The sequence below is a fragment of the Podarcis pityusensis genome (assembly GCF_964106645.2).
Source record: "Podarcis pityusensis genome assembly, chromosome: 14".
Classification (NCBI taxonomy): Eukaryota; Metazoa; Chordata; class Lepidosauria; order Squamata; family Lacertidae; genus Podarcis; species Podarcis pityusensis.
Genome location: NC_138039.1, coordinates 51,759,326 through 51,786,130, shown reverse-complemented (window position 1 = coordinate 51,786,130; position 26,805 = coordinate 51,759,326). Strand labels below are relative to the sequence as shown.

Sequence of the window (26,805 nt, the reverse complement as noted above, 5' to 3'; positions counted from 1 at the left end):
AAAATAGCATGTCAGCAAAGAGTATAAGCTGGACCCTTTCCTTTTCCTTTTTAAAAATGGTGCCACATGGTTGGACAGAGTATGCAACTATTCCAACATCCCACCTCCAGCCTCAACTGATACTCTCCACATCCGTACCACTTGATTTTGCTAAGTAAAGCTAATATTGTCTAAGATTTGCTATATAAAAATATTGGCTTCAGCCAGCTTTGGAGTATGAAATTCTATAACCAATGGTTCTTTCATTAAGAATAGTCATATTTTGCCTCTACATTTCCACTGGTGAAAGGAAATACAGGCACAAACACCTCCTTTGCAGAACACATTACTGCTACTGAGTACTGATGCTGTGGTGAAGATAGTAAATATTTTAACATAGTTTTAAGGAAGAGGTTACATTAAAACCCAAGTTTACACTTCAATTGTGCTATACCAACTCCAAAATGCCAACACTTGTTGACAAAACAATACCTGTTTTCAATGTACATGTCATAATAAAAACCATTCTCAATGGGAGGTCCATAGCACAAGCATCCACCATAATAATTTTCCATTGCTTCTCCAAGAACGTGAGCACTAGAATGCCAATAAACCTGCATGCAAAGATAAAAAATAGATCATGAGCCAATTAATTATTAGTAAGTTCCCTATTCCTCTCACAGATAGATTAGAGCTGAGCAACACACAATCAAATATTTACGTTTTCCAATATGAAACCTCTGCCTGTACCATGCCCCATGTATCAGAGATGGGCAGATTTCACAATCTGTTCCCCCACGTTGAACCCTAAGGGCCATCAACCAAGCCAGATGAAAAATGTTGACTCACAGAGTAGAGCCAATCACCTACTTGCCACCTTGAACCAACTACTGGGATAACATGTAGATTTGTATATCTGAGTTGCTTCAGATCAGGGGTTCAAACACAGAATTAGCTAGCAAAAATACCTGATCAAAAGCAATCTCTTAGCATTCATGTGTTGTAGGTAAAGAACAACAAGGTTGAGATAGAAAATTATCACAGCAGATTATTATTTTTTGGTTAGTTTCAATTTTACTTGCTAAAATATTAGGGATCAAAAACTCCAATCAGCTGCACGTCACTCAGAGCTCTATTAGTTGGTCCTGATCTACCTGATCCATGCCATACATGATCACCTGTACATAGTTAGATAAGGCTGGCTCACATCCTAGTCTACAATATCTAACCTTTTACTTCCATCATCCCTTCTCTATTTCCACACTGCTGCTATGTGCCATCACCACACTAAATTCCACAGAGGGGACCTGGCTGCCAGTGCCTGCTGGCATTTGGGTGAGGAGAGGAGCGGGCAGTATGCGGACTGTGCCTGCTTTCGTCCCCTGGCAAGTCCCAGCTCAGCCTCTCAGTGCCAGCCCCAGTCTGGGCAGCATCGCCTCTGAAGCTCGGCTGCCTGGGTCTCAAAAGCACCAGGTGAGCGAGGGAGGAAGGTGGTGCAGCCTCTGATGGGCTACAGGCTCTCATCCTGGGCTGTCCTCGATTGACTCTGGCTTCCTTCTCACTGCCCACCCTCCTGGCGACATACCAGTGAGGGGCAGCCTCCCCCAATATTTTACTGAAGTTGGTGCCATTGCCAGGCAGCCAGTGGGAAAGCCGGGGGTGGGAGTGGGGTGCTGGCCTGCAATGGCACCCATCTCGTTCCGGCTGAAAAAAGCCCTGCCTGTACAAGGATTTCCTTTGCTGGATCAGGACTTTTGTTTTCAAATTATTTTACAAAGAGAGAGATAAAAAAAAAAGTTTACGTACAGCTTGAGCTTCTTCACTATCAAAGGTGAGCAGCTCCAAGGAAGAGTCTCTTTCCATCGGCCGATCTAAATCCCACAGTTTCCCATTCACTTTGGCTATGATGGCATTATCAGCAAGTCCGCGACTAAAGAGAGCAAAGGCATGCTAAAAATGTTACCTCTAAAAAACCTGCCAGAGATGTCCTCCTTTTGAGGCCATCAAACTTTTAATTCTATAGTTGCTGAGAGATGAGCTTGATGGTAGGTCAGAGAGAAAGGTACAGATGTTAAAGCTTAATTGTACATAAAATAGATGTGCAAAAAATATAGTTTAAGCTTTAACTTGCACATAAAGTATTTTTAGCATTTCCCCCTCTCTAATCACAGCTATTATATATTTCTCTCTACGTGCTTTTTTCTGTGTGTACATGCATACATAAAATCATTAATCCAACCCCCTGCAACACAGGAATCCTGCCCACCACCATCCCTGGGTGGGCTCAAAACACTATCCTTCTGGTTAACAGCCAGACACACTGACCCACTGCGCCATCTGAGGATGACAAAAACCCTGTCTGCAAGGAAAATTACCTAATTCGTAGAGCTAGCTGATGTGGAGTTGTTTTCCAGGATTCCCCCTCCATCTTCCTCCCATCAACAAGAGTGATTTTGATAGGTCTGCTTTGGCTGGATGCTCTGGAATCAAGGAGAGCATCGTGCTCTTTCTTCAGTGCTTCATATAACTTCAGCCTTTCTTTGATGAAGCTTGGTTCCTGCTGTAGCTGTTAAAAAGTGTGCAGGGCAGAATGTCAGTGCAGGCTTTCAACACAAATAGGGCATGGAGAACGCATGTGAAATATTAATATTATTAATAATAATATCTATATGTCACCCATCTGACTGGGTTGCACCAGTTACTCTGGGCGGCTTCCAGCAAACTATAAAAACAAACTAAAACATCAATCATTAATAACTTACCTATACAGGGAAGTTCCAATGGGAGCTGCACAGTTGCATGGAAGCTCCCATTCACTGCAAATTCCCACCACCAATCACTTTCACACCTTTTCTAGACTGTATCAATAGTAGCTGTAAACATATGGGTCAGAATCGTGAACAGCTTGGACTTCATTTGACATTTCCAAATGACATTTTCAAACTGCTGTAGTTGAAAAGGAAAGTCATTATTTAGTCTAAAAGTGGCTTATATTGTTGCCTGTCAAATGGAAATGGCAAAGGCAAAAATACAAATGTGAGCTCCAGCCGTACATGCAGCTCCCATCCTCCTATATGTGTAGCTCCTCTGGACCATGATATAGAATCTCCTATAACTCTCATCCTAGCTAAGTGATAACTCATGCCTTCTTTTTAGCTAGCTGGTCCTTATACTGGACAGCACTGGACATTCGTAAAGCTCCTATGTTTTAGGGTTAAGTTCCACAGAATAGAGCAAATGCCATTTATTGCTGCTCATCTTCAAGACTACTTACTGAAAACTGGGAATCTGCAGATAATCATAGTCCACCTCTTGAAGTCACAATTTGTACTGTAGTGGTATACCTGTGCCCGGGTTGCAACCACCTCAGGCTGTGCACGGAAACTACTCCAAGCAAAAGATCCAAGACTGGGGAAGAGGGTTTGATCCTTTCCTCCCAGCACTGTTTTCCTGATGACTTCTACCCACCCAGCAGTTATTCTTGAATCCAAAAATTGTGGAACTGGAAAGAACCACAAGGACCATTGCACCCAACCCTCTGCAGTGTCAGAATCCTTTTGCCCAACTTGGTGCTTGAACACACAACCTGAGATTAAGAGCCTCATGCGCTAAAAAGAGGAAAGTTAAGGTCAAGGATCCCCACTGTCTCATCTAGTCAGGCACAACAGAGACAAAGACAATACCAAGAGTGGCTACCTGGACACCCTAAAAAGTTCACATACCTCACTTCTACATCCATCAGCAGCTTGACTTTCCTTCTTCTCCCTTTTATGTTTACTCTGGTGAACAGCAAGGTTTGCATTGGGAGGATCCTAAGTAAAGAAAAGGTAGAACTACATTATATAAAAAAATTTGCCAATCCAAATGCCAGAATTAAAGTCAAAGCAAAAAAAGTGGTCAGAATTAGTAATTAAAAACACAAAGACAGAGAGGGAGTCAAGGAAATTAATTTCCAAAGCTCAAATCTCTGAACTGTAATGCCAATTACATTACTAAAGTACCATGTATTCTAGAGATACTGTACTTCAGATCAGTCATTAACCGTTACAGGGCCTGCTGTGCCTGTAGAGATCAATATGGAAGAGACATGTTATTGCAGCTGGGGAAGATAAAGGGGGTGGGGGTGGATATGTATATAATGTTATAGATTTGGGGGGGCCTAAACCCTAGAAATTAATAAATGGTAGGATTTTGATTAATTGGGATGTGGATGAAAGTACAAGCTGCAGAACACTGCCAGACAAGGCTGGCCTAGCAAAGAGAAAATCTGTTAACAGGACAAGATGGTGCAGGGAGATAAAAGTTGCCAAGGTGTGTTGGAGATGACAGGAAAAGAGAGGTTTTGAGCAAAGTGTTCTGGGAAGAGGGAGGAATAAAGAGTGGGATCCATCTTGGGCAGGCTGGCTGCAGGCAGGCTGGGAGCGACGCCTTGGGGGTCAAGCCCCTCTTGAGAGGACCATGCCGTAAGATCGGGACTCCCTCCATGCACACCAAAGGTGTAAATAGGGGAATAAACCATCATTCTTAAAGCCACGACAGTCTCCGCCCTGTCTCAATTCTCCAAAGGGCTGCAGACCCCCAGGGAGCGCCCGGGACCCCCAGGAATCTTGCCGCGGCTCGACAGAGTGGCGCCCCACTTTTGCTGCAATCATCCTGTCACTGTTGGTATGGGATTGCGGCTTTGCACGCCCTTCCCTTGGAAGCCAGTGCGCGCCCCCCGCCCAAGCCTGCCCGCCGCTCCAGCTACAGAGCAGAAGGGGAGCGCGCCGGGACCCCGCCCTCCTCTCCCCGAGGCTCCGGCCGAGACGCGCCAGGTGACCCGGGGCCCCTTCCCGGCTGGCCCTCCGAAGGGAGCCCCGGCGGACCCGAGGCGCGCCCGACCCGAACGGGACCCCGCTCTCTCCCCGCCCGCCGCCCGCCAGGCCGCCTTCTCCTCACCCACCTGCGCGGCCGCCCGAGGCGGCTCTGGCCGGGGCTCCGGCGGAGGCCTGGTCCCGGCGCGGGCCAGCTCTGCTCCGAGGCTCCGCCGCAGGTGCCCCAGGCGGTAGCGGAGCTTCTCGTTCTCGGCCCGCAGCGCCTGCAGCCCCGGGCTCGCCTCCGGCCAGCGCTCCGGCTCCTTCAGGCGCGCGATCTCGGCCGCCAAGCAGCGGACCTCCTGCTCCTGCCGCGCCAGGCGGGACGCGACGCCCTCGGCCCAGGCGGGCGCCGCCATCGCCCTCGCCCTCGCCCTCGCCCTCGCCCGCTCCGCGCTCCGGCCTGGCCGGGAGGAGGAGAGGCGAGAAAGGGGCGGCGGCGGCGGCGGCTTCGCCCTCCCTCTCGAAATGCAGAATGCAGACACGTGGGGTTCATCAATTCAGTAAATGAGGCCAGGACGAAAAATAGAGAGAGATGGGAGTTCGTGGGGCAATTCTAATACAGAGGACTATTATTATTAATATTAAAGAATACATTCATTATTTGAGGCTGATACCTGTTTCTCCCATGAACACAGGGACATTCCGGGTTCAAATCAGAAACTGGGATGATGTCTGTAAATCTGGGACTGTGCCTGGAAAATAGGGACCCTTGGAGGGTCTGGAAACTTCAGCTGGTGCAAAAGGCAACGGCCAGATTGCTCACCAGAACAAGACGGTTTGAGCACCATCACACACCCCAGTCCTGCCCAGCTGCTTCCGGGCCCAATTCAAAGGGCTGCCTTAGGTGGCGGAGGCTTCCATGCCTTAAGAGCCACCTCTCCCCAAACAGACCAGCCCGGACTGCGCTTGTCCTCGGAGGCCCTTCTCTATGTCTCCCCCGCTGAGACGTTCGGAGGGCGGCAACAAGAGGACAGGCCTTTTCTGTGGTGGCTCCCCGATTGTGGAATGCTCTGCCCAGAGAGGCTCGCCTGGCGCCATCGTTACTTGTCTTTAGGTGCCAGGCAAAACCATTCCTCTTTACCCAGGCCTATGGCCATTAAATAATCTGTGGCCTGCAAAAGTATGGGAGAGTGGACTGTTAAGATGATTATTTTACAATTAGGCTATTTGTCAGTATGCTTATCACTGATGTTATGTGATGTGTTTTTAATGTTGTACACCACTCTGAGATCTTTTGATAAAGGGAGGTATATAAATTGAATAAATAATAATAATAATAATAATTAATTGGAAGGTTGGCAGAGTTCTATGAAGCAAACAAACAACTTTGGTCCATATAGAGGCATGTAATAGCAGCCACCAAGCACAAGATGGCGGAATTCTTGAACGTTTGGGTTTTTTAAAAATAACACCAGCCCATAGTTTCTCAGCAATAGCAATGAACATACCTTTCTTGAACCAGTTATCTAGGGAATAGCATGAAGTCTCATCCCAGCCCTAAACAATCAGTAATTGAGCACTGCCAGGAGATATACTGTAAAAATCAACTGTTTATGTATAAGATCCTTACCTTTATAAAAAAATAGACTGAAGATCACATTTTTACCTATTGTGTACTGATTTCTCTGATTTCCAAAATTTATGAACTTTGGCACAACTCCACATCTGCCAATAAGATCCTCACTCCTTGCAGCCCCACTTGATCTTGTAACATGAGCCACACATACCGGGATAATATACCACCAATTAGTAACATTTAAAGAGTTCTCCCTTATGCTGACAGAAACCAGTCTAAAGGGTTGGGTGGACCAGATCTTTGTGCATGGAGAGGCACCAAGATGTTCCTCAAGAACTGATTCCTTTTCCAATTTAAGTGAATCCTGGGGCAAAAATTGTAACTGCAAAAGTAGGGAGCATATGATTGATATCATTCCCCTCCGGATGCCCTGCTTAGTTTTCAGCAGGCATTTAAAAGCTGAAACAGAAGGCACCAGCTGAACCTTCAGCCAGAGTCTGCTGCCATCCAGACCAATCGGACTGAATTTTTCTGGTCCAGGCCCCACCTAAGGAAATCTTAAGCGTCAGTCTCTCTCCCTCTCCCTCTTCCCTTGTCAGAGCCTGTCACCATGAATGACTGCTATATAGGCTAGGCTTGTACTCATTTACAAAGCCCTGAGCAACTTAGGCTCAGGGAACCTCTGGGACCTCATTCGCTCAACGGCTGAGATCACCTGCAGGAACATTGTTGGTAGTCCTTTGAGTTGGCGAGGCTTATTTGACAACAAGAAAATGAGCCTTTGGTGTCATTGGCCCAGTATGGTGGAACACTGCCAATTCAGCACACACTTTCTGTGCCAACTTTTAAACACCTGCTGCAAACTTTTCTCTTCCACCAGGCCTGTGCAGGCAATTAAGAACACATCTTTCCATAATACTGTACTTAGCTGATTTCTGATTTTAACCTTTTCATGTTTTTGGTTTTCTGGTTTTCTGGACAATTGTTGTAAACAGCTCTGATTTATTTTTTTATCACGAATAGCAGTATAAATATTTTTAGAAATAAAATATAAATATTGTAACATGACAAGGCCTCATGGCTCTGTCAAAGAGGTCACAGAACATTTTATTTTCATTCCAAATACAAACCTTTATACATCACGTCTTCACACATCTCAACAGTTATATGCACTGTTTCCAAGGGACAGAGCTATCCTAGCACCCTGGTATGACGTTCCAAGCAAGATCAGAAGACATGGGAACCTGTAGGCCAGTCTTCACCAACCTGCTGCCCTCCAGAGTGTGCTGGTGCTGATGGGAGTTGTAGCCCCAAATTTCTGGAGGACAGCAGGTTGCTGAAGTCTGCTGCAGGCTGTATCTCTGCAAGTCATAAATGTGATAGTAACAGCATATGCAATGGGAAATGGCAGAAATATATGTGAAAGTATATCTTGTGCTGGGGGCTGAAGGTGACAGTCTGATGATGATTGAGGAAGGGAGTTGCCCTGGGCAATAGAGGCAGCATGAATGTCTCAGAAATCCTGGAGAAAGCAAGCAGATCAAAAAACAAAACAACACTGCTGCAGATTGCAGGAATTTACACGTTAAGAGGGGATGTTATACAAGCATGATCCGCAGTGAATAATTACTGCTGGCAGCACACCTACATTGGAGCTGTAAGAGTCTCTCTTAATCCTAATTCATTAAGTAGACACTATTTATGAGAGTTTTTTGTATTTTATTTTATTATGGGAGTTGACCTAGTAACCAGCACACATGATAGACATGCTCAGTGATGAAAGTTACGAATATCAGGCTTCAGGGAGAAAACAAATTCTTATCATAGGTCTTTCTGTTCATAAATGTGTTGCATGGAACATATTTCCTATGAAATACTACTTAAAAGGAGCCATCACCAATCAATCATACTGTGATTTGGATGATAGTCCTTCCAGGGTCAAACTTGGTATAACCCTGAAGACACATCCTCTTGTCTTAACACCATTTTGTCATGGGTGATTCATCTGATATTTTGTCTTCTTGAAAAAAGCATCCTTTTCATCTTAAAAAGAGGGTCTTTTAAAGATTGGTTACCGAATTAAAAAGTAACATTAGCCCAGCTATTTTCCTATCTCCTTCACTATGGTTGCAGAGATGCTTATTAACGCTTGTAAAGGGATAATTAGTGTAAAGTAATCCTCTTAGGGGACTGAAAGCCCTGGGCGTGGGCTTCCCCCCCTCCCTTTTATCATTTCAACATAGGCCTTTTCTATTCCAGCTGAATTGCAATAACCATAGGCAGGCAATACACACTTGCACTCCCTCTATCCTTGCATTATGCGGCCATCGCCTGCTAAAGACTGCACAGCCCAGGCGGAGTTGGAATATCTGCATTTATTTTTAGCTTAAATGCAAACATGTTTGGATGGTCGGCTCGCTCTTGCTTTTATAACTGTACAAAACTGACAAAAAAAGATAGCAGAGAGAAGAACCGCTGGCTTGCTGATATCCTAAGCAACCACAGGGAGAGAATCGAAGCAGAGCTGGATGTGCAGAAAGTGCTGTCATATCTGGTTTATGAGAGAGTTTTTTCCTTGGAGGAGTACAAAGACATTTTGTCCCAGGAGTGCTGTGAGAAGCAAGCTGCGTATCTTTTTGAGAAACTGACTTGCAAGGGCCCCGGCGCCTTGTCCACTTTCTGCTCTGTGCTGGAGGAGGTCTGCCCCCAGTTGCTCCATTCCATTCTCCTTGACTATCAAGGTAAGGTCATAGGTCCTGCTCTGAAATGTTCCAAGTGTGTTATTGGCAGTGCCCTCAAATCTTTCCACCCTGATAGTCTATAATTAGAGGCTACTTTCTCTGGTGCTAGGCGTTTGCTCCCTTTATAGCGCTTTGTTAAAGGGAAACCCAGGAGAAGAGAGAAAACTGAGATGCAGAAAGAGAATGTGATATAGATGTAATATAAAGCAGTGTTTGTAATAGAAATAGAAGAAATAGAATTAAGAATAGAAATTCTTAAGTGATTTACCTATTTATTATTACATTTATATCCCACCTTTTATCCAAGAAGCTGAAGAGGGCATGCACCATTCTTCCTTTCTCCATTTTATTCTAATTAAATTGAGATGATCACTGATGCTGAATAACCCATCAGTTGATGAGAAACTTTCTCAAATTAAAAAAGGAAAAGAAAAAAAATCAATGATTCATCTGATTATATAGTGGCCACTTTGTTCTATATGTTTAAGTGAGTGTAATTTGCAGTGTAATATTGCCTATGAGACAGGTAGACAGATGGATAGTCAAGTTACATTCATGATAGGTTCTACCACATTTTATTTATTTATTGCGTTTATATCTCACCTTTGGCTTCAATGAGCTCAAGGAGGCTTACATGGTCCTACCCCTCCTCATTTAACCTTCACAACAGCCCTGTGAGGCAGGTTAGGCTGAGTGAGAGCTATTGACTGACCCAAGGTCACTCACGGCTGAATGGGGATTTAAACCATGGTCTCCCCATTCCTAGTCTGATACCCTAACTGCTATGCCACACCGGCTTTGAGTCATAGGATCATTACATGAAACTACCCTTGGTTGAGTCATTACATGAAAACATCCTGACAGCTATTACTGAAAAAGGGAATGGTCAGCAGACAGTGGAAGAACAACTGCTAAAAGCAGGCTGCCAGCTACAAGCAAATGCAACATAGCATCAGGGACAGCTCTATTACATATCATAAAGAGATTTTGCAGGTCAACCCACAACACCTAAATCAGAATAACTGGATTGCTGCATTTGACTGAAGTCTTAATCCCATTTTCATCAGGGAAACTGGACCAGTTTCTCCTGTGCATCTTTACTCAGAAACATGTCCCATTGTATTCAGTGGTCTACTTCTAAATGTGCTTCGAGTGCAGCCTATTTTAGCTCAAGCAGGCTGGGGACATTTGGATTTTGGTTTCATGGCACTCATGTTGCTTGCGGTTGGGAGGCTGATTTATCCCAAAATCGTACATAGCCTGTGAGTTTATTGTATTGATTGCACACATCTCAAACAGAAACTTAAACGACCCAAAAGGCTTTCTATAGTAACAGCTACATTTCAGTAACCAAACGCACACCAAGGTGTGCTGATTAAAAAATAACACACTAACATTAACTTCACTTCTGAAATAGCCACTGCTTGCTCTGCCATTATTTCACACTTGTAAACTTAATTACCTTTAAAATTGACAGTTGCAAATCCAATTATGCAATAAGGTGACGGGCCGTTTACCATAATTTATCTATGAACAGACCACTATGCATCTCTCTCTGTTTCCTTCTTATGATTTACTGGACAGTTTTATGATGCTGACAAGGATGCAAATGCAAGAAATTGTGTTTTCCAAATATCCAAGTGAATTCTCACAGGTGCTGATACAGTATGTTCCATGTTGCCCCTGGGGACAGAGTAGGGAATCACATTAAGGAGTAAATGGGGGTGGGGAGCCTCTAGAGCAACGCTAGAATAGTTTGCAGATCATGTTTCTATCCTTCATTCACTATTTCCTCACCATTGCCATTTTGCCTTCTAAATTTTGTCCAACCTTTGAATGAAGGCACTTTTTTGTGAGGGCATCTAGATAAAAATATTATTGTGAATTCTTCACTTCCCTGAGCAGTGTGAGAAGTTCCAGGGTGGAGCTGCTCAGCGGAAGTTTACTTTGGGTGAGAGAGCCTTGGACACTTCCTGTGCCTGGACCAGCGTCCCATTCCCACAGCGGTCAGCCAGATCCTCTTGAAAGCCCACAAGCAGCGCAGGAGGACAACAGCACTCCTGCTTGTGTTCCAGCTAATGGTATTCAGAGGCATACTGTTTCCAATACGGGCGATAATGTACAGTCATCATTTCAAATAGCCATTGATAACCACATCAGTGGAACCTACATGCAGGTAAACAGGGCACTTCTACAGTGTTGGATATATTCTACACTGCTACAAATGAGGTCCCCCAATCCCAGCACCTTACATCTCTCTGGGTGTCCTTATCTCTCCTAACCTGTTATTTCTTCACACACACCCCTTAGGAGTGCATCATCCTCTGCCCCTTAGCTGTTTCTGTGTTTATGTCTGTGTTTATGATGGCAGGAGAGAGACCCCCCTCCCAGTGTTGGATGGTTAATCCATAGGTCATAGCTTAGTGTTGGTGTGCTGCTTTGCATGCAGGAGAATCCAGGATCATCCCATGACATCTCCAGGTAAAAATATCAGGTAGTAGAATGTGGGAAGCGCCTCTGTATTTCTCTGCCTCTGTCTACCTGAGACCCTGGATAACTGGTGTCAGAGGAGACAATATAGGGCTAGACAGCTCTTTGTTTCTCATTGCACTTCTCTGCTTGTTACTGGTATTGTTAAACAGAGCTGAAAAGTGTGTGAAAAACTGCATAATCATCTAACAAATCTGTCATAACAAATCTACATGACTGGTTTTCCATTGAACTAGAGTGACTTTGAATCCAGCACCAGTAATCAAAGGAACTCTTTGTTCTAATCCAGGTGTGCTGACCAGGAGTTTTGCAGGCTCATATTTCAATAATACAAAACTGAGGACAGTGCCAGATATGGACATTCATGAACCCAGCGAAGCCAGTGACCAGGAAGGAAACCCTTTGCCTGAGGATCACATAAATTTTTCCTTTGACAAACACAGGTAAAAAGTTCTACACTTGTTTCATTTTGTTCTGCTTTAGTCAATCACAGAATGCTTTCTTGCTGACCTCTGAATATTCATTGGATAGGAGGAGTTTCTTGCTCTTTTCCTCCCTACAATATGTCTAAGTAAAGGAAGATGCGGGAAAAAGCAGCCTGGCATTGTGTGCATGCCTGTGTGCATTATGTGTGTGTGCATTATGCCAAGACACTGGATCTAAGAGACAGCTGAATCGCTTCTAGAGGGCCAGGTTGCCACTGTGTCCAGAAATGTCCTTCAGCAGCTTTGGCTGGTGCATGGTCTGTAACCTTGAAAAAGCAGGTCAGGCCCACGGAGGTGGGGGCTGGGGGTAGCTTTGAATAGTTGGTTGGTTGGGAGCACAGGACAAGGCCTTCCTTGTGATGGTGCCAACCCAATGCACCAGAAGGCTTGTCTCTCTACCCATGAGGTCTGCACCACTGAGAAGACATCTCTTTATAAACACACCGCTGAGATCTAACTGATTCCCCGTTTAAGTGATGATTAGTCTCTGGTTGCTGTTTCAGTTCATTATGAATGTTTTATTTTACGTGATTGATTTGATCTTGTTCTTAATACACTGCTATTGATTGTAATATGCTTTGAGGTCCTTGAGCATGGTGAAAAAGGGGAATGACTGAATGTCATTACAAGCACACCCACCCACCCACCCATCCCCTTAGGGTCCAGATCCCCAGTAAATCATTTACACTAAGTCAGGGATGGTGCTGTCTGAGCCTCCAGACTGCAGGGGGCGGCATAGTGAGGCTGTGTTGCTCACCTAACCTCTGTCTGACTGAGTCTGTGTAGTATCCTGAACTGCAGAAGGCGAGGGGCATGACAGCAGAGAGGCTGGCGCAGTGCAAACCCACCAGCGGAGCCAATCCATTGCTCCTGCCAATACATTTGCACTGTGCCCACCTCACCACCATGTCCTTCCCCGTCTCCATCCCAGGATGCAACAGCAGTTCGGCCAGATGCAGGTCAGGTGAGCAATGCAGCCCCACTACACTGTCCACTTTTGCCTCCCATCAGCCCCAGTCACTGCAGCCAATGACCAAACGTGATAGTCCTGGGTAGCTGCTGCCTGGAGTGCCACAGGTTACCCATCCCTCCCTTGACCGACCTGTGATTTCCCTTCTGTTTCAAGGTGGATTTGTGGATGTTCATATACAGTCATACCTCGGGTTACGAACGTTGCGGGTTGTGCGTTTTCGGGTTGTGGACCGTGCCAAACATGGAAGTACTGGGTCACTTCCGGGTTTCGGCGCTCACGCATGCACAGAAACACAAAATGACATCACGCACATGCACAGAAGCACCGAACTGTGACATGCACGTGCGCAGATGCGGCGCTTGAGGCTTCGAACACTGCGGGTTGCGAACGTGCCTCCCGCACGGATCACGCTCGCAACCCATTGTATGACTATATTCAAGTACTCTATTTTTTAGTCTCTACTCAAGCCAGGGTTATTTTCATGCTTTAGTTGGTGATTTAAAAAAAGAAATAATTGAATTTGGCAATTTTGCATCTATACACATAAATATTCAATTTATATATTGTATTTTTTAAATAAATAAAAATCTATTCTCTTTTTTGCCACTGTAGACAGCCATCCTATAAACCATTGTTTTAAAAAAGAAATTATATAGTGTGCTAGGCAAAATGTAGTGACTTGTGTGTATAAAGAACAATATCTCCAACCAGTATCTGATCTGAACAGTCTCTGTTGTTGAAATTCTAACCTTTTGCTCACTGTGTTTAATTTCTTGTTCTTCATGTTGTGTGCAGCTGAGATGAAGACATATTCACTCTATAGGGCTGTGCTTATTATATCACAATGTAAGGTCACTTACAGAAGCAAACTAATTATAAAATGCCCAAATGCTTTCTTTAAAAGAAAAGAAATGGATAAATTGGGAGTCAACTGTCAAACTGATGTACGGTGGGAATGCTTAGTAGCACTAAAATAAATAAATTAAATTAAGCTACCAAAACATACATTAGGCTGTGATCCAACCTTGCTTTTCAATTGAGTTTGTGTTTCCATTGCATAGGGGTTTAATTGGAGGGTACACAATCTTGGTGTCCTTCTGTGATGGCCTGGGAATCTGATTCAGAGGCTGAACCGGAGGAACCCCAGCCTGCACAGGAGTCCCCGCCTCCAGGGCTGGCTGAGCCGGGGCAGGGCCTTGAATCTGAAGCGCCTGCACCTGTGCCAGATCCTCAGGAGCAGACACCAGATGAATCCACTCTGGCTCCGGAGCTGATTGAGGACCCATTGCCTACAGGTTCGCCTCTCCCAGCCCTGTCAGGGGAAGGTGAGCCTCCCCCTGGGTCCAGTAACCCTCCAGCCTCTCCTGAGCTGCAGAGGCTCAGGGCAGAGAGGCGGAGGGAACTGGGTTCTCTCAGGAGGAGTGCTTGCCTTAAGGCCAGGAGAGGCGGGTCACCTGTGGGCCGGGACCGCCCCTGGCCTCAGAGAAGATAAAGGCCAGTTAGCCCGGTCCCAGGTTGCGGGAGCAACGTCGTTGGAAACCTGTTTCTGCCAGCACCCAGACCTGTTCTTCCAGAGTTCCTGACCTTGCCCGGCTCCTTGCTTTGGACCCCTCTTCGCCCTTGGTGGACAGACTCTCGACCCAGGACCGGACTCTGACCACGCCTCACGGTAACCTCCCCCCGGGACCAGCACACCTTCTTTTGTCTATGGGCCCTGGTTCAGATATTTGTGTAGGGAGACATGCTCCTTCCACCACTTGCCCATTTGCAAGAGGCTTGTTAAAATTCAAAAGTACTTTGACGGTTAAAATGGGGGATGCAAAACTGATGAAACAATATTGTTAGGCATTCCCCACTTTTCCAAACAGTGAGATATTCCAGGGGTAGTGCTGTTGGGTTTGGAACTTAACAGGTTAAGAAGTTCCCATGATGCCTCAACATTCTGACGTCAGCTTTAGAAGCTGGGAGGAGTTTGGGAGGAGTTTGTCTGTTCCCCTCTGGTCTTTGAGGGTCTTTGAGGGAGGAAAGTCGCAGTTTGTCATGGCTGCGGTGAGCCCAGGAGATCCCTGGGGAATGTCGGAATAAAGAAACTGAAATGGACAAACCTGGACTCTGTGTGTGTTTGTCTGAAGCTAAGTGAAGCTACGTGACAGTTTTCACCGCTGTGTTCAACTCTGCTGAGGCGTGACTGAGAGCTCAGAGCGGAGGCGTGCCGGGCGGCCATAAAGAGCTAATTGAGGATCGCAAATCAATTAGCGGGGGTCACGTCAAACCAATAAATCACTTCCACAGGTTATGGACCCTTAATTACCGCTCGTAAAACTGTCACTGGAGGCTGCCGGAATGCGTTTGAAGTTGCGGCAGGAGGTGGTGAGATTTTTGCCTGTTGCTAGGAGGCAAAGGAGTAGCTGCGGAGCTAAGAGAGCAGCTGGAAAATCGTTTCTCCACGGATGGGTGCCGGAGGAGCTTGTAATCTGTGAGTACAGCTTGGGGCCCCTGGGGAGAACGGAAGACAATGGCAGGCAGCCAGGTCTTGGAGGACATTGCGTTTCAAAGGCTCACTCTAAGAAGTTGAGCAAGGGCTATCTGGGGATGTGCTGCGTTTGCTGTGAAGCTTCAGCAGGAGGCCAGAGCCCTGGAGAAGTATTGAGAAAAGCCTAGAGATGGCTGGTGCCCCTGTTCCTGATGTTTTAGCCTCAAGGAGTGCTAGTGAGCAGATCGGGGGGGCGAAGGATTCCAAAGGCAAGTGTAAAGGCTTGTCCACTGTGCGTGCTGGAGTGGAATGTCAACAAAGCAGGTTCCCAGAAAGCCGCAGTGGGAGCCAGGCCAGAGGGGGCGGAGCTGGCAAGGAGTGCTTTTCCGGAAGAAGGAGGGCCAAGCCAGCTGGGAGGAGCCCAGGGCAGTGTTTTTCCACTGGAGTTCGTCGCTGCTGCCCATGGAGAGCGGAGACAGCTGGGCAGGAAGAAGGTCCCAAGGTCAACCAGCTGAGTTCCCATGGGAATCAGTCTCGGAGAGGAGGCCAGCGTGGGAACGCAAGGGAAGGACGTGGCTCAGACGCTGGGGAGGGTTGTTTTCTTATCACTGCTTCTATGGCAACTGTGAAGAACAACTCCAGCCAGGACACGGTGACACGCTGGGTTTTGAATACTGCTGTTGGTCAGCACCTGCTAAGCGAGCCTGCTGGCAAAATGCGGAACTGCAGGGCTGTTTCAACAGGAACAACTGTGATGTTAGCAGACGGAATGAGAAAATCTGTTTCTGCTGTGGCTAACATGTTTTTTTCTCCTTTACAGGAGGAGCTAGAGGTCTACGTTGTGCCGGGTCTGAATTGTTGTTTGTTATCTGTATCAGCTCTAATGAAGCAGGGATACAAAATTTGCTTTGAAAATGACACCTGTTCCATTTTCAGAGGGGGGAAACAAGTGGCCAACGTGAAAAGGGGGCAGAACAATCTCTTTGTTCTGGAGTCACCTCTGGAGGGTGGTGGGAATGCTGGAAAAGCACAGGCGCAGTGTGCTAAGGTTCCCAGTCATGTGCAAAAGCTGCACAGGTGCACAAAAGGGTATAAACTCCGGAAATGTGGGAGGTCCCTAGGGTGCAGGGCATGCAAGGGTGCACAGGTACATGGTTTTCCCGGGTTTGGGAGGGTAGCCAAAGAGCCCTTTGAGCTCTTTGAGGCAGGTGGTCCAAAGGTTCAGGAAATGATCTTCTGTGGATATGATCCTGCAACCAATGGGTGGAAGTTTGCATACCCAGAGGGTGATCAAACCAAGCTGCTGGTCAGTAAGCAGGCTGAGTTCTGTGAACAGGATGGGTGTTCAAGGCTCAGGGATGGTCCTGATTTTCTCTCAGAATGTCTGTCTGATTCTGAGGAGGAAAGGGAGCCAGAGGCTGAACCCGGTGATGGGGACCAGGTCCAAGATCAGGGTTCAGGGCAGGTCTGGGCATCTCCAAAGGTTGTGAAAGGAGTGTCCAGGTGTGTGGCTTCATCTCCGGTTAGCGTAATGGAGAAAGCTCACAAACAGGGTGTCAAGTCAGAGGGGGAAGAGTCTGACGGAGAAGACACAACTGCTGGCCCAAATGGGTCAGTAGGGTTTCAGGTCACAAGTGCGTGGAAAAGTGTCGCACAGTGTGATTCTGGGAATGTTGAAGGGGTTCAACAGGTGCCTGGGAAAGATGCCGGGAAGGGGCACAAGGCAAAGGGAAAGGTGTTAAACTCAAAAAGGTCTTGTCAGAATTTTCGGCAAGAGGGGGTGTTGGGTTTGGAACTTAACAGGTTAAGAAGTTCCCATGATGCCTCAACATTCTGACGTCAGCTTTAGAAGCTGGGAGGAGTTTGGGAGGAGTTTGTCTGTTCCCCTCTGGTCTTTGAGGGTCTTTGAGGGAGGAAAGTCGCAGTTTGTCATGGCTGCGGTGAGCCCAGGAGATCCCTGGGGAATGTCGGAATAAAGAAACTGAAATGGACAAACCTGGACTCTGTGTGTGTTTGTCTGAAGCTAAGTGAAGCTACGTGACAGTTTTCACCGCTGTGTTCAACTCTGCTGAGGCGTGACTGAGAGCTCAGAGCGGAGGCGTGCCGGGCGGCCATAAAGAGCTAATTGAGGATCGCAAATCAATTAGCGGGGGTCACGTCAAACCAATAAATCACTTCCACAAGTGCTACTGGGTTCAGTTTCCTTTTGAGATGGCCTTGGAGCCTTGGGCTATCTTTGCAATATTTGTTTTATTTACAAATAAATAAATAGAACACAAGTGGAGGCAAAGAGACTTGTCTACTACAGGCAGAAGGTCTCCCAGAGAGTAATTTGGGTAATACCATCCTCAGACTGCACTCCCTAAGCTGGAGTGATGCCACTTCCAAACACCATTCCAAACTGCCCCCCTCAAAACTCACTGAGAGATTTCCAAATATCAGAATATCCTGATCCACTGAAGGAAGTGGGTCGGGCAGGAGTCCCAGGATTCTAGGTATGCAAGAAGGCAAGGCAAAATCAGCACATTGGAGAGGGACCTAGGTGTGGATTGCAGGACCAGAGTTAATAACCTGTAGTTAAGGCAGAACATAGAAGTTGTCTCAGTGGCATCCTGGTCTCAGTGCGTTCCCCTACGGTGTCCAGTGTGCCCCCTTTGGATTCTTCTAAGCACTGCAGTTTCAGGCTGTGGGAATACCTCCGCAGTGCTGTCCTGATCCTCTGAGGAGGGTGTGTTCCATTATCCAAGTCTGGTGACAGAAGTGTCTCTGTGGGGGTTTATGGGAGGATAAACAGACTCCAGTGACTGTGTCTCCACATGGGATGGAACGGGGAGTAGATCCATTTCCTCCTTGGGGTTGCCATCATCATAAGACCTTGCTTCTAAGAATTCCTGGTCTGAGGCCATAACGCCAGACACCAATAGCTATTATTTCCCTCCTATTGATAATACAGCACCCGGCTGACCTGAATATAAACCAGCAATCTGCGTAACACATAGCTGATTTTTTCTGGTCTTGTTTTGAAGCTTCCTAAACCCATGACCATTTCCAGGTCTTGTATTGTGTATACTTTGTTTTGCCTGACCCAAAGCTACAGCTTATCAATTTAATTGTGTGTTTCCAATTTTTTAGCTGGGGGATGGGACATTCCAAAAATAATTATTAAAGCAAGCTTGTAAATTTAAACTATCCCAGTGACCACCTGTAAGTAAACTTTTCTCCCAGTAACCATGCAAGCCAGCTTTTCTAGACTAAGAGAGGGTTGGTTTGTCTCCTTCATCTATATTTTACGGAAAACCTTGAAGGCTAGTAACTTTGTAGGTTTGATTTGCAAGGCTAGGTTAGAGCATATCCCAGGACGACTCAATCCTTATATAATTAATTGTAAGCATACCTTCAGAATTCAATCATACAGTACCTACTTCGCAATTCATCTTTATTGGTTTCTTTTGACAAACATTCATGAAATCACATTGTAACATTTCAATTCTTCTGTAACTAAACATGTGATTCTAAAACATAATAAAGAAAACAAAAAATATATTTTTATTAATTTGATTCATTTGTACTCCATTTACACTTGACTTCCCTCCCTTTCTTACTTGGGTCCTCTATTTTAATTAGCTGAATGCTCCTCATAACAAATCTATATATTTGGTAACCCATTTTTCCACTATATTTTAATGTTTTTCCTTACAAGAGTTATTCTAAACCAGACCATTCTCCATACAGTGGTACCTCGGGTTACAGACAATTCAGGTTACAGACGCTTCAGGTTGCAGACTCCGCTAACCCAGAAATAGTATCTCGGGTTAAGAACTTTGCTTCAGGATGAGAACAGAAATCGCGCAGCAGCAGCGCGGCAGCAGCAGGAGGCCCCATTAGCTAAAGTGGTGCTTCAGGTTAAGAACAGTTTCAGGTTAAGAACGGACCTCTGGAACGAATTAAGTACTTAACTTGAGGTATGACTGTAATGGTCTTTCAGATATTGTTTAAGTACATTCCAATCATTTTAAAATTTTTGTTTTGTTTGATCTCTTATCAGCCCTGTCAGCTTATCCATCTCAGCGTACTCCATCAATTTAATCAGCCAATCTTTCTTTGTCGGTAAGATCTCCTTTTTCCAAAGGGAACAGAGTCAACAGTTGTTAAAAATTACAGACCCATCTCATTACTTAACAATGATTATAAAATCTTTGCAGACATCTTAGCGAGTAGACTGAAATGGACTCTGAAGAACCATATCCATGATGATCAAGCAGGATTTCTCCCAGGCAGCCATATGTGACAGATATCTTAGAGTATTGTCAGGGAACTGACATCGGAGCTAGAGGTGGAGGGGAGGCTCTCTAATGATGCTGGAGAAGGGCCCAGCAGGGAGAGAGGCAGTTCAGCAGATGGGGAAGCAATTCAGTGCAACACCAGGAATAAGGAGGGGCAGATGGGGGAATCGGAGAGAGGGCTCCCAGACTCTTCACCGGACACCAGCGGGGAGAGCACTGGTCCTCCGCTACCCACGCCCTCCCTGCGCAGAAGACTTCCGCGCAGAGAAAGTAGGAGGAGACTGGGTGTCAAACAACTTTTATGTTGGAAAAGGTTTAAGAAACGCCCACTGACGGATTCTGCTAGCAACTGAGGCAGCCACGAAGTGAAGGGCTGTCCAGACAGAAAGGTTTAACAAGGCAACATAGCCAGGAGAGGCGGCAACTTACGCATGAGCAACCCCATACCATTATAGCAATCCATCAGTCCCTGACGTTGCTTGTGCACAGCGGCAGGCAGCATCATGAGCAAAACCGGAGAAGCTGGCGCCACGGAGGGAGCAGCAGGAGTGCAAAATCTGGTGGAGAGGAACCGAGATTTGGAGCAGCATGTGGCTCTTCTAACGGCGCAGCTGGACGAAAGGCGGTCTCAGGATGCACAGGTCAGACCCACCCCCGTAGCAAGGAAGGTACCGGGACTGGTACACAAATTTGGAGGGAAGCCTCAGGACTATAGTGCGTTCCGGACGGAAATAGAGTACGCTTTGGAACTGCAGCAGAATGATTTTGCAGACGACGGGGAGCGGGTGGCTTATATTGTTGGGCATCTGCAGGATGGGGCCAGGGAATGGATCAGGCCCCTAATGGCAACGCAGAATGCCGCCTTGAAGGACCTGAGGAAATTTTTTCAGGGGATGGACGCAATGTACTCCAGTGATGTGCAGCAAAGTGTGACTCGGCGGGAACTGATGAACTGTAAACAGGGGCACCAGTCAGTTAGAGACTACTGGTCACGCTTTGCCATGTTAGTTCACCGGCTCGGGTGGGAACTGGACTCTGAACCCATTCAAATGTTGTTAGAGGAGGGGTTGTCCCCAACGGTGAAGGACGAGCTTTCCCGCGCACCCCGCCCGCAGTCGATGGATCAGCTGACCAAGGCTGTGCTTGCGATTGGTGTAAGGCAGGAAGCGCGGGCTCAGGAGAAGCGGGAAGGGAGAGAGCAACGTTACCATGACTACCGCATTCCTGAAATACCAAGGCAGCCTTCCCTGCCGGCGGAGCCAATGGAAATAGATGGGGTGCGCGCGCGGGAGGTTTCAAATTCCAGCGACGGTCGCAAGAAGGAGGGAAAGGATTGGAAAACTAATAAGAAGTGTTTCCTCTGCCAGCAGCCAGGACATTTTGCCAGGGTCTGCCGTCAAAGAAAGGCCTGGCAAGGAATGGTGGGAGCTGCAGGGGGTGAGGAGGAGGTGGAAAAAGCAAAGGAGCCGGGAAATGACAACGCTTGGCTGCCACTCAGCAGCCAGGCCAGCAACCAATAGAAGTGCCCCAACCAGACCCCCCCAGGGCGGCTATAGCCATAGAAATGGTGCTAGAACTCCCAAATGGGCACCCAGTCAAGGTGAAAGGGCTGTTGGATTCAGGCAGTTCCTGCAATTTCTTCAGCAGAGCACCAGCTCCACCTGCTGCCCTTAGATTTCCCCTTGCAAGTAACCACCATTGATGGCAGAGAGCTACTGGGAGGGGAAGTGACATACCAGACCCCACCAATGAGAATGAGGGTTTCCAGGCACTCGGACACCATCGCCTTTCACGTAGCCTCACTGGCAGGGCCCCCAATAATATTAGGGATGAGCTGGCTAGCACAACATGATCCAGTGGTGGCGTGGCATCAGAGGACGGTCACCTTTGGATCCGCTTACTGTTTGGAACACTGTCTAGGGGGGGAAACCCCAAGAATGACCATGGCCAGGGTGGCTGGGATAGCTGTGGAGCGGAAAGGGGAGGTGCCACCACTATATGCTGACCTGCAGGAGGTCTTCAGCGAGAAGGAGGCGGATAGACTACCCCCCATAGGCCCTTTGACTGCCAAATCAACTTGCTCCCAGGGGCGCAGCTGCCGGTGGGTAAACTGTATGCCATGTCGGACAGGGAGATGAAGGAGTTGCGGGAATTTATTGACATGAACCTGAAAAGAGGCTTCATAAGAGAATCGAAAGCGGTGGGGGGCAGTCCGGTGTTCTTTGTGGACAAAAAGGACACAAATAAACCCAGGCTCGTTGTGGACTATAGGGCCGTCAATTTGGTGTCGGAACCCGTGACCTTCCCGATGCCCAGGATTGACGACATTTTAACACGGGTGAGGCAAGGGAAATTTTTTACCAAGCTGGACCTCAGGGGAGCATACAATTTGATTAGGATGAGGGAAGGGGACGAATGGAAGACCACAATGTTCACACCCCTAGGGGCCTTTGAGTACCTAGTTATGCCTTTTGGATTACAGTCGGGCTCCGCCTGTTTTCAAGCATTCATGCACCACGTGTTGGGGTCTCTGCTGTACAAGAACTGCGTAGCCTTCTTGGACGACGTCTTAATCTATTCGGACAATGAGGAGCAACATGTCAGGGACGTCAGGGAAGTGCTAAAATGACTGCAGAAGCACCAGTTGTGGGTCAAGCTGGGAAAATGTCAGTTTCACGCCAGAGAAGTCGAGTTTCTGGGGTACAGGTTGTCAGACAAGGGCCTAGCGATGGACCCAAGCAAGGTGCAGGCAGTGCTGGAGTGGAAGGCTCCCAAAACCCGGAAGGATGTGCAGAGGTTTCTAGGGTTCAGCAACTTCTACAGGAAGTTCATCAAGAACTTTGCCCACTTGACAGTGCCCATCACAGATTGTCTCAGTAGCAAAAGGAAGTTCGTCTGGACAGAGGGAGCCCAGCAGTCCTTTGAAAGACTGAAGAAGGCATTCGCATCGGAAGAGCAGCTCCTGCACGTGGATCTGGAGAAACCCATGAGGCTAGAGACCGACGCGTCCGACAGAGCCATTGGGGCGGTTCTTTTGCAGCCAGGGAGGAGCAAGCAGGAATGGAAGCCGTGTGCCTTTTTCTCGTGAAAGCTGAGCAAATCGGAGCAAAACTATACTGTGTATGACCGTGAACTGCTTGCGATCTATGCGGCGTTTCGTCGATGGCGCCATCTTCTAATAGGGGTGCAGCACAAGATCCAGGTTTGTACAGATCACAAGAACTTGGAATACTGGAGGACCGCACGAGTACTCAACCAGAGACAGATTCGATGGGCACAGGAGTTCTCCAAGTTTTCCTTCGAAATCCGATACGTACCTGGGGAGGAAAACGTGAGAGCAGATGCGCTCTCCAGGAAGCCAGAGTACTGGGAAGGAGAGGGGCCGCCGGAGATACGACACGTGATCCCCGAGGACCGGTGTGTGTGTGTGGGAATCTTGGTGGGGAAACGAGAACTGGCCGGACTCACTAGAAACGACGTGTTCGCACAAACTAAAATCCGGGAAATCCGAGATGGAAGAGAAACCCAGGGAGGGTTTGAGGAGAAGGAAGGGGTGCTGTACTATAAGGGGGCGCTGTATGTACCGGGGGAGACCCTACGGGGGAAGGTACTCAAACAACTCAACGACAACCCCACAGCTGGGCACTTTGGACAGCACAAAACCATGATGCTTGTCACCAGGCAGTTCTGGTGGCCCAGGGTGAGGGAGGATGTACGGGAATATGTACGGGGTTGCGACCGCTGCCAAAGGGCAAAGGGGGAGCGGGCTGCCCCCGCAGGATTACTGGAACCCTTACCCACGCCGGGAAAACCCTGGGAGGTGGTGTCCATTGATTTTATGACTGATCTGCCCAAGTCCCGAGGAAAGACAGCAGTCATGGTAGTGGTCGACCTACTGACAAAAATGTGCTATTTTATAGCCTGCTCACATAGGTTACGGCAGAGGAAACAGCCAGGTTGTTTGTAGATCACATCTTCAGGTTGCATGGGGCTCCCTCGAGCGTCATCTCCGACCGCGGGAAACAATTTACTTCTTGGTTCTGGAGGAAGCTCATGAGCTTGCTACAGGTCGAAGTGGGCTTCTCGACGGCGTGACACCCGGAAACCAACGGGCAAGCAGAAAGAGCGAACAGTATACTCCAGCAATACCTTCGCTGTTACGTCAGCGAGAGGCAGAACGATTGGGTAGAGAAACTAGCGCTGGCTGAATTTGCGTACAATAACGCTGAACATGTGTCCACGGGAATGAGCCCGTTCATGGCCAATTATGGGTGTCACCCCAGGGCCTTCCCGGGGAGTGGGGAGGAAAGTTGGAGCGTGCCTGCGGCAGAGCAGTTTGTGGAAGAAATGGAGGCCCTGCACCAGCAACTTAAGATGAACTTGGAGCGGGCCAAGGAAATTTACAAGAGGCAGGCAGACAAGCACCTTAGGGAAGGGGAAACCATACGGGTGGGGGACAGAGTGTGGTTGTCAACCCAAGGGTTACCCTTTAAGGGGGGGTGCAAGAAGTTGCAGCCCAGGCGGCTGGGACCGTTTGAAGTAACACAGCAGGTGAACCCTGTGGCATTCAAGCTCAAGTTGCCTGACAGCATGAAAATACACCCAGTGTTCCATAGGTCCCTACTCTCACCATACAGGGAGGGGCGGGAATTCCCGGGGCGAGAGGGAGAAGTCACCACACACCCGCAGGTAGAAGAGAGGGAGCACCACCACTTGGCCACGGAAATACTTGATTCAAGGTGGCGAGGACGCCAGGTGGAGTACTTGGTAGCTTGGGAGGGAGAACCCGGGTCGGAAACACGTGGGTTCCCGCGGAGGCAATTGATGACGGGTATCTGGTGGAGGAATTCCACCGCCTGTTCCCGGGCAAACCCAAACCACTGGCGAGATTCTGGGAGGAGCAATTTGGAACCACAGACGATGAAGAGGATTTTGTGGGTTTTCCTGCCTCCGAGGAGGAGGGAGGAGAGGTTTCGGAGGAAGAAGAATCAGACTGGGAGGCCCACCCCGCGGGAAGGGATCAGAACGGGTGGGAAGCGGGCTTCGAATCCTCTGAGGATGACAACAGCTCCTTCCAGGGGTTCCCCGCATCGTCGGCCGAAGAAAGGGACGAAGTTGGATCAACAGGTTGGGCCGGGGGTGGAGGGGGTCCTGGGGGGGAGGTGGATGTCAAGGAACTGACATCGGAGTAGAGGTGGAGGGGAGGCTCTCTAATGATGCTGGAGAAGGGCCCAGCAGGGAGAGAGGCAGCTCAGCAGATGGGGAAGCAATTCGGTGCAACACCAGGAATAAGGAGGGGCAGATGGGGGAATCGGAGAGAGGGCTCCCAGACTCTTCACCGGACACCAGCGGGGAGAGCACTGGTCCTCCGCTACCCACGCCCTCCCTGCGCAGAAGACTTCCGCGCAGAGAAAGTAGGAGGAGACTGGGTGTCAAACAACTTTTATGTTGGAAAAGGTTTAAGAAACGCCCACTGACGGATTCTGCTAGCGACTGAGGCAGCCACGAAGTGAAGGGCTGTCCAGACAGAAAGGTTTAACAAGGCAACATAGCCAGGAGAGGCGGCAACTTACGCACGAGCAACCCCATACCATTATAAGTATCTAGAAGCAAGAAATGATAAACAGGCAGCACTGCTGTTCATCGAGGCAGAAAAGGCCTTCGATAATGTTTCTTGGGGATTTATGAAGAAAACCTTAAAAATTATAGGAGCAAGAGAAAATTTCTGCAAGGCATAAATGCAATAAACGTGCAGCAAAGAACCAAATTAAATACAGTCAAACCTCGTTCTGCTTCCGCTTTGGCGAACATCTGTGGCAAACCTGGAAGTACCGGGACGGGTTACTTCCGGGTTCGCCGCTTGCACATGCACAGAAGCGCTAAATTGTGCCGCGTGCGTACACAGGCGCGGCACTTCGACATGCGTCATTTTTGGCTTGCAGACGGGCCTACGGAACGGATCCTGTAAAAGCATTTGCTGACGACTTGATAATAGCGATGAAGAACCCAAGAGAAAGTGTGCCAACAGTTATGAAGATTAACGAATTTGGGTCAGTTGCAGGCTTCAAATTAAATAAACATAAAACCAAAATGTTAGTCAAAAACATGAAAGAAGAGGATAAAAGAGAATTACAATAGTTTACAGGCCTTACGATTAGCAAGAAAATCAAATATTTAGGTATATGGATAACAGCTAAAAATATAAATTTGTACAAAGATAACTATATACCAATCTGGAAAGAGATAAAAAGAAATTTGGAAATATGGGACAGGTTAAAATTATCATTCTGGGGTAGGATCTCCACAATAAAAATGAATGTGTTGCCCAAAATACTATCCCCCCCCCCAAGCCATTCCAGTAGTAGGAAGCACAAGACATTTTAAAACGTGCCAGAAGGACATAAGAAAATTTATTTGGCAGGGCAAAAGACCTAGAATTAGTTATAAACTCCTGACGGATAGCAGAGAATCAGGAGGCTTTGCCCTGCCAAATCTTGAGCTGTATTATGAGGTTGCGTGTCTATGTTGGATCAAGGAGTGGCTGATCTTAAAAAACACAGATACAGTGGTACCTTGGGTTAAGAACTTAATTCGTTCCAGAGGTCCATTCTTAACCTGAAACCGTTCTTAACCTGAGGTACCACTTTAGCTAATGGGGCCTGCTGCCGCCGCCGCACCATCAGAGCGTGATTTCTGTTCTCATCCTGAAGCAAAGTTCTTAACCTGAGGTACTATTTTTAGGTTAGCGGAGTCTGTAACCTGAAGTGTCTGTAACCTGAAGCGTCTATAACCCGAGGTACCACTGTATATTAGATCTAGAGGACTTCAACAACAGTTTTGGCTGGCACGCCTATCTCTGTTATGAGAAAGCAAGGGTTTATGCAGTCTGGGTAAAAAAATAAGGGTATTTTGGAGCAAAAAACACCATGGTGGTTGTCACCAACGGAGGCCATGACTGTATAAAAGGTTAACATGAGGAACGATCGGGTAACATATAAAGAAATTCTCT

At 47.5% G+C, this 26,805-nt stretch overlaps 2 protein-coding genes across 9 annotated transcripts in view; one reads left to right on the top strand and one right to left on the bottom strand.

The window, feature by feature from the left end:
• LOC308463326 (threonine--tRNA ligase 2, cytoplasmic-like) overlaps nucleotides 1–5,491 on the bottom strand; it is a 29,243-nt gene extending 23,752 nt beyond the window's left edge. The window contains exons 1-5 of one of the 4 annotated variants that reach the window (XM_080981599.1): nucleotides 5,450–5,491; nucleotides 3,702–3,791; nucleotides 2,355–2,545; nucleotides 1,786–1,909; nucleotides 472–593 (exon numbers count right to left, since the gene is read on the bottom strand). In XM_080981599.1, coding sequence (XP_080837725.1) covers nucleotides 472–593; nucleotides 1,786–1,909; nucleotides 2,355–2,545; nucleotides 3,702–3,791; nucleotides 5,450–5,476 — 554 coding nt within the window. In that variant the 5' untranslated portion in view covers nucleotides 5,477–5,491. Of the gene's footprint in view, nucleotides 1–471; nucleotides 594–1,785; nucleotides 1,910–2,354; nucleotides 2,546–3,701; nucleotides 3,792–3,980; nucleotides 4,000–4,495; nucleotides 4,517–4,921; nucleotides 5,207–5,449 lie in introns of those variants that run through there. The other 3 variants (XM_080981598.1, XM_080981600.1, XM_080981601.1) reach the window with 3 other exon arrangements.
• Nucleotides 5,492–8,734: 3,243 nt separating this feature from the next.
• The window catches only part of TJP1 (tight junction protein 1), a 354,643-nt gene continuing 336,572 nt past the window's right edge, over nucleotides 8,735–26,805 (top strand). For all 5 annotated transcript variants that reach the window (XM_080980656.1, XM_080980659.1, XM_080980658.1 and 2 more), the window contains exons 1-2: nucleotides 8,735–9,092; nucleotides 11,872–12,025. In XM_080980656.1, coding sequence (XP_080836782.1) covers nucleotides 8,750–9,092; nucleotides 11,872–12,025 — 497 coding nt within the window. In that variant the 5' untranslated portion in view covers nucleotides 8,735–8,749. The remainder of the gene's footprint in view (nucleotides 9,093–11,871; nucleotides 12,026–26,805) is intronic.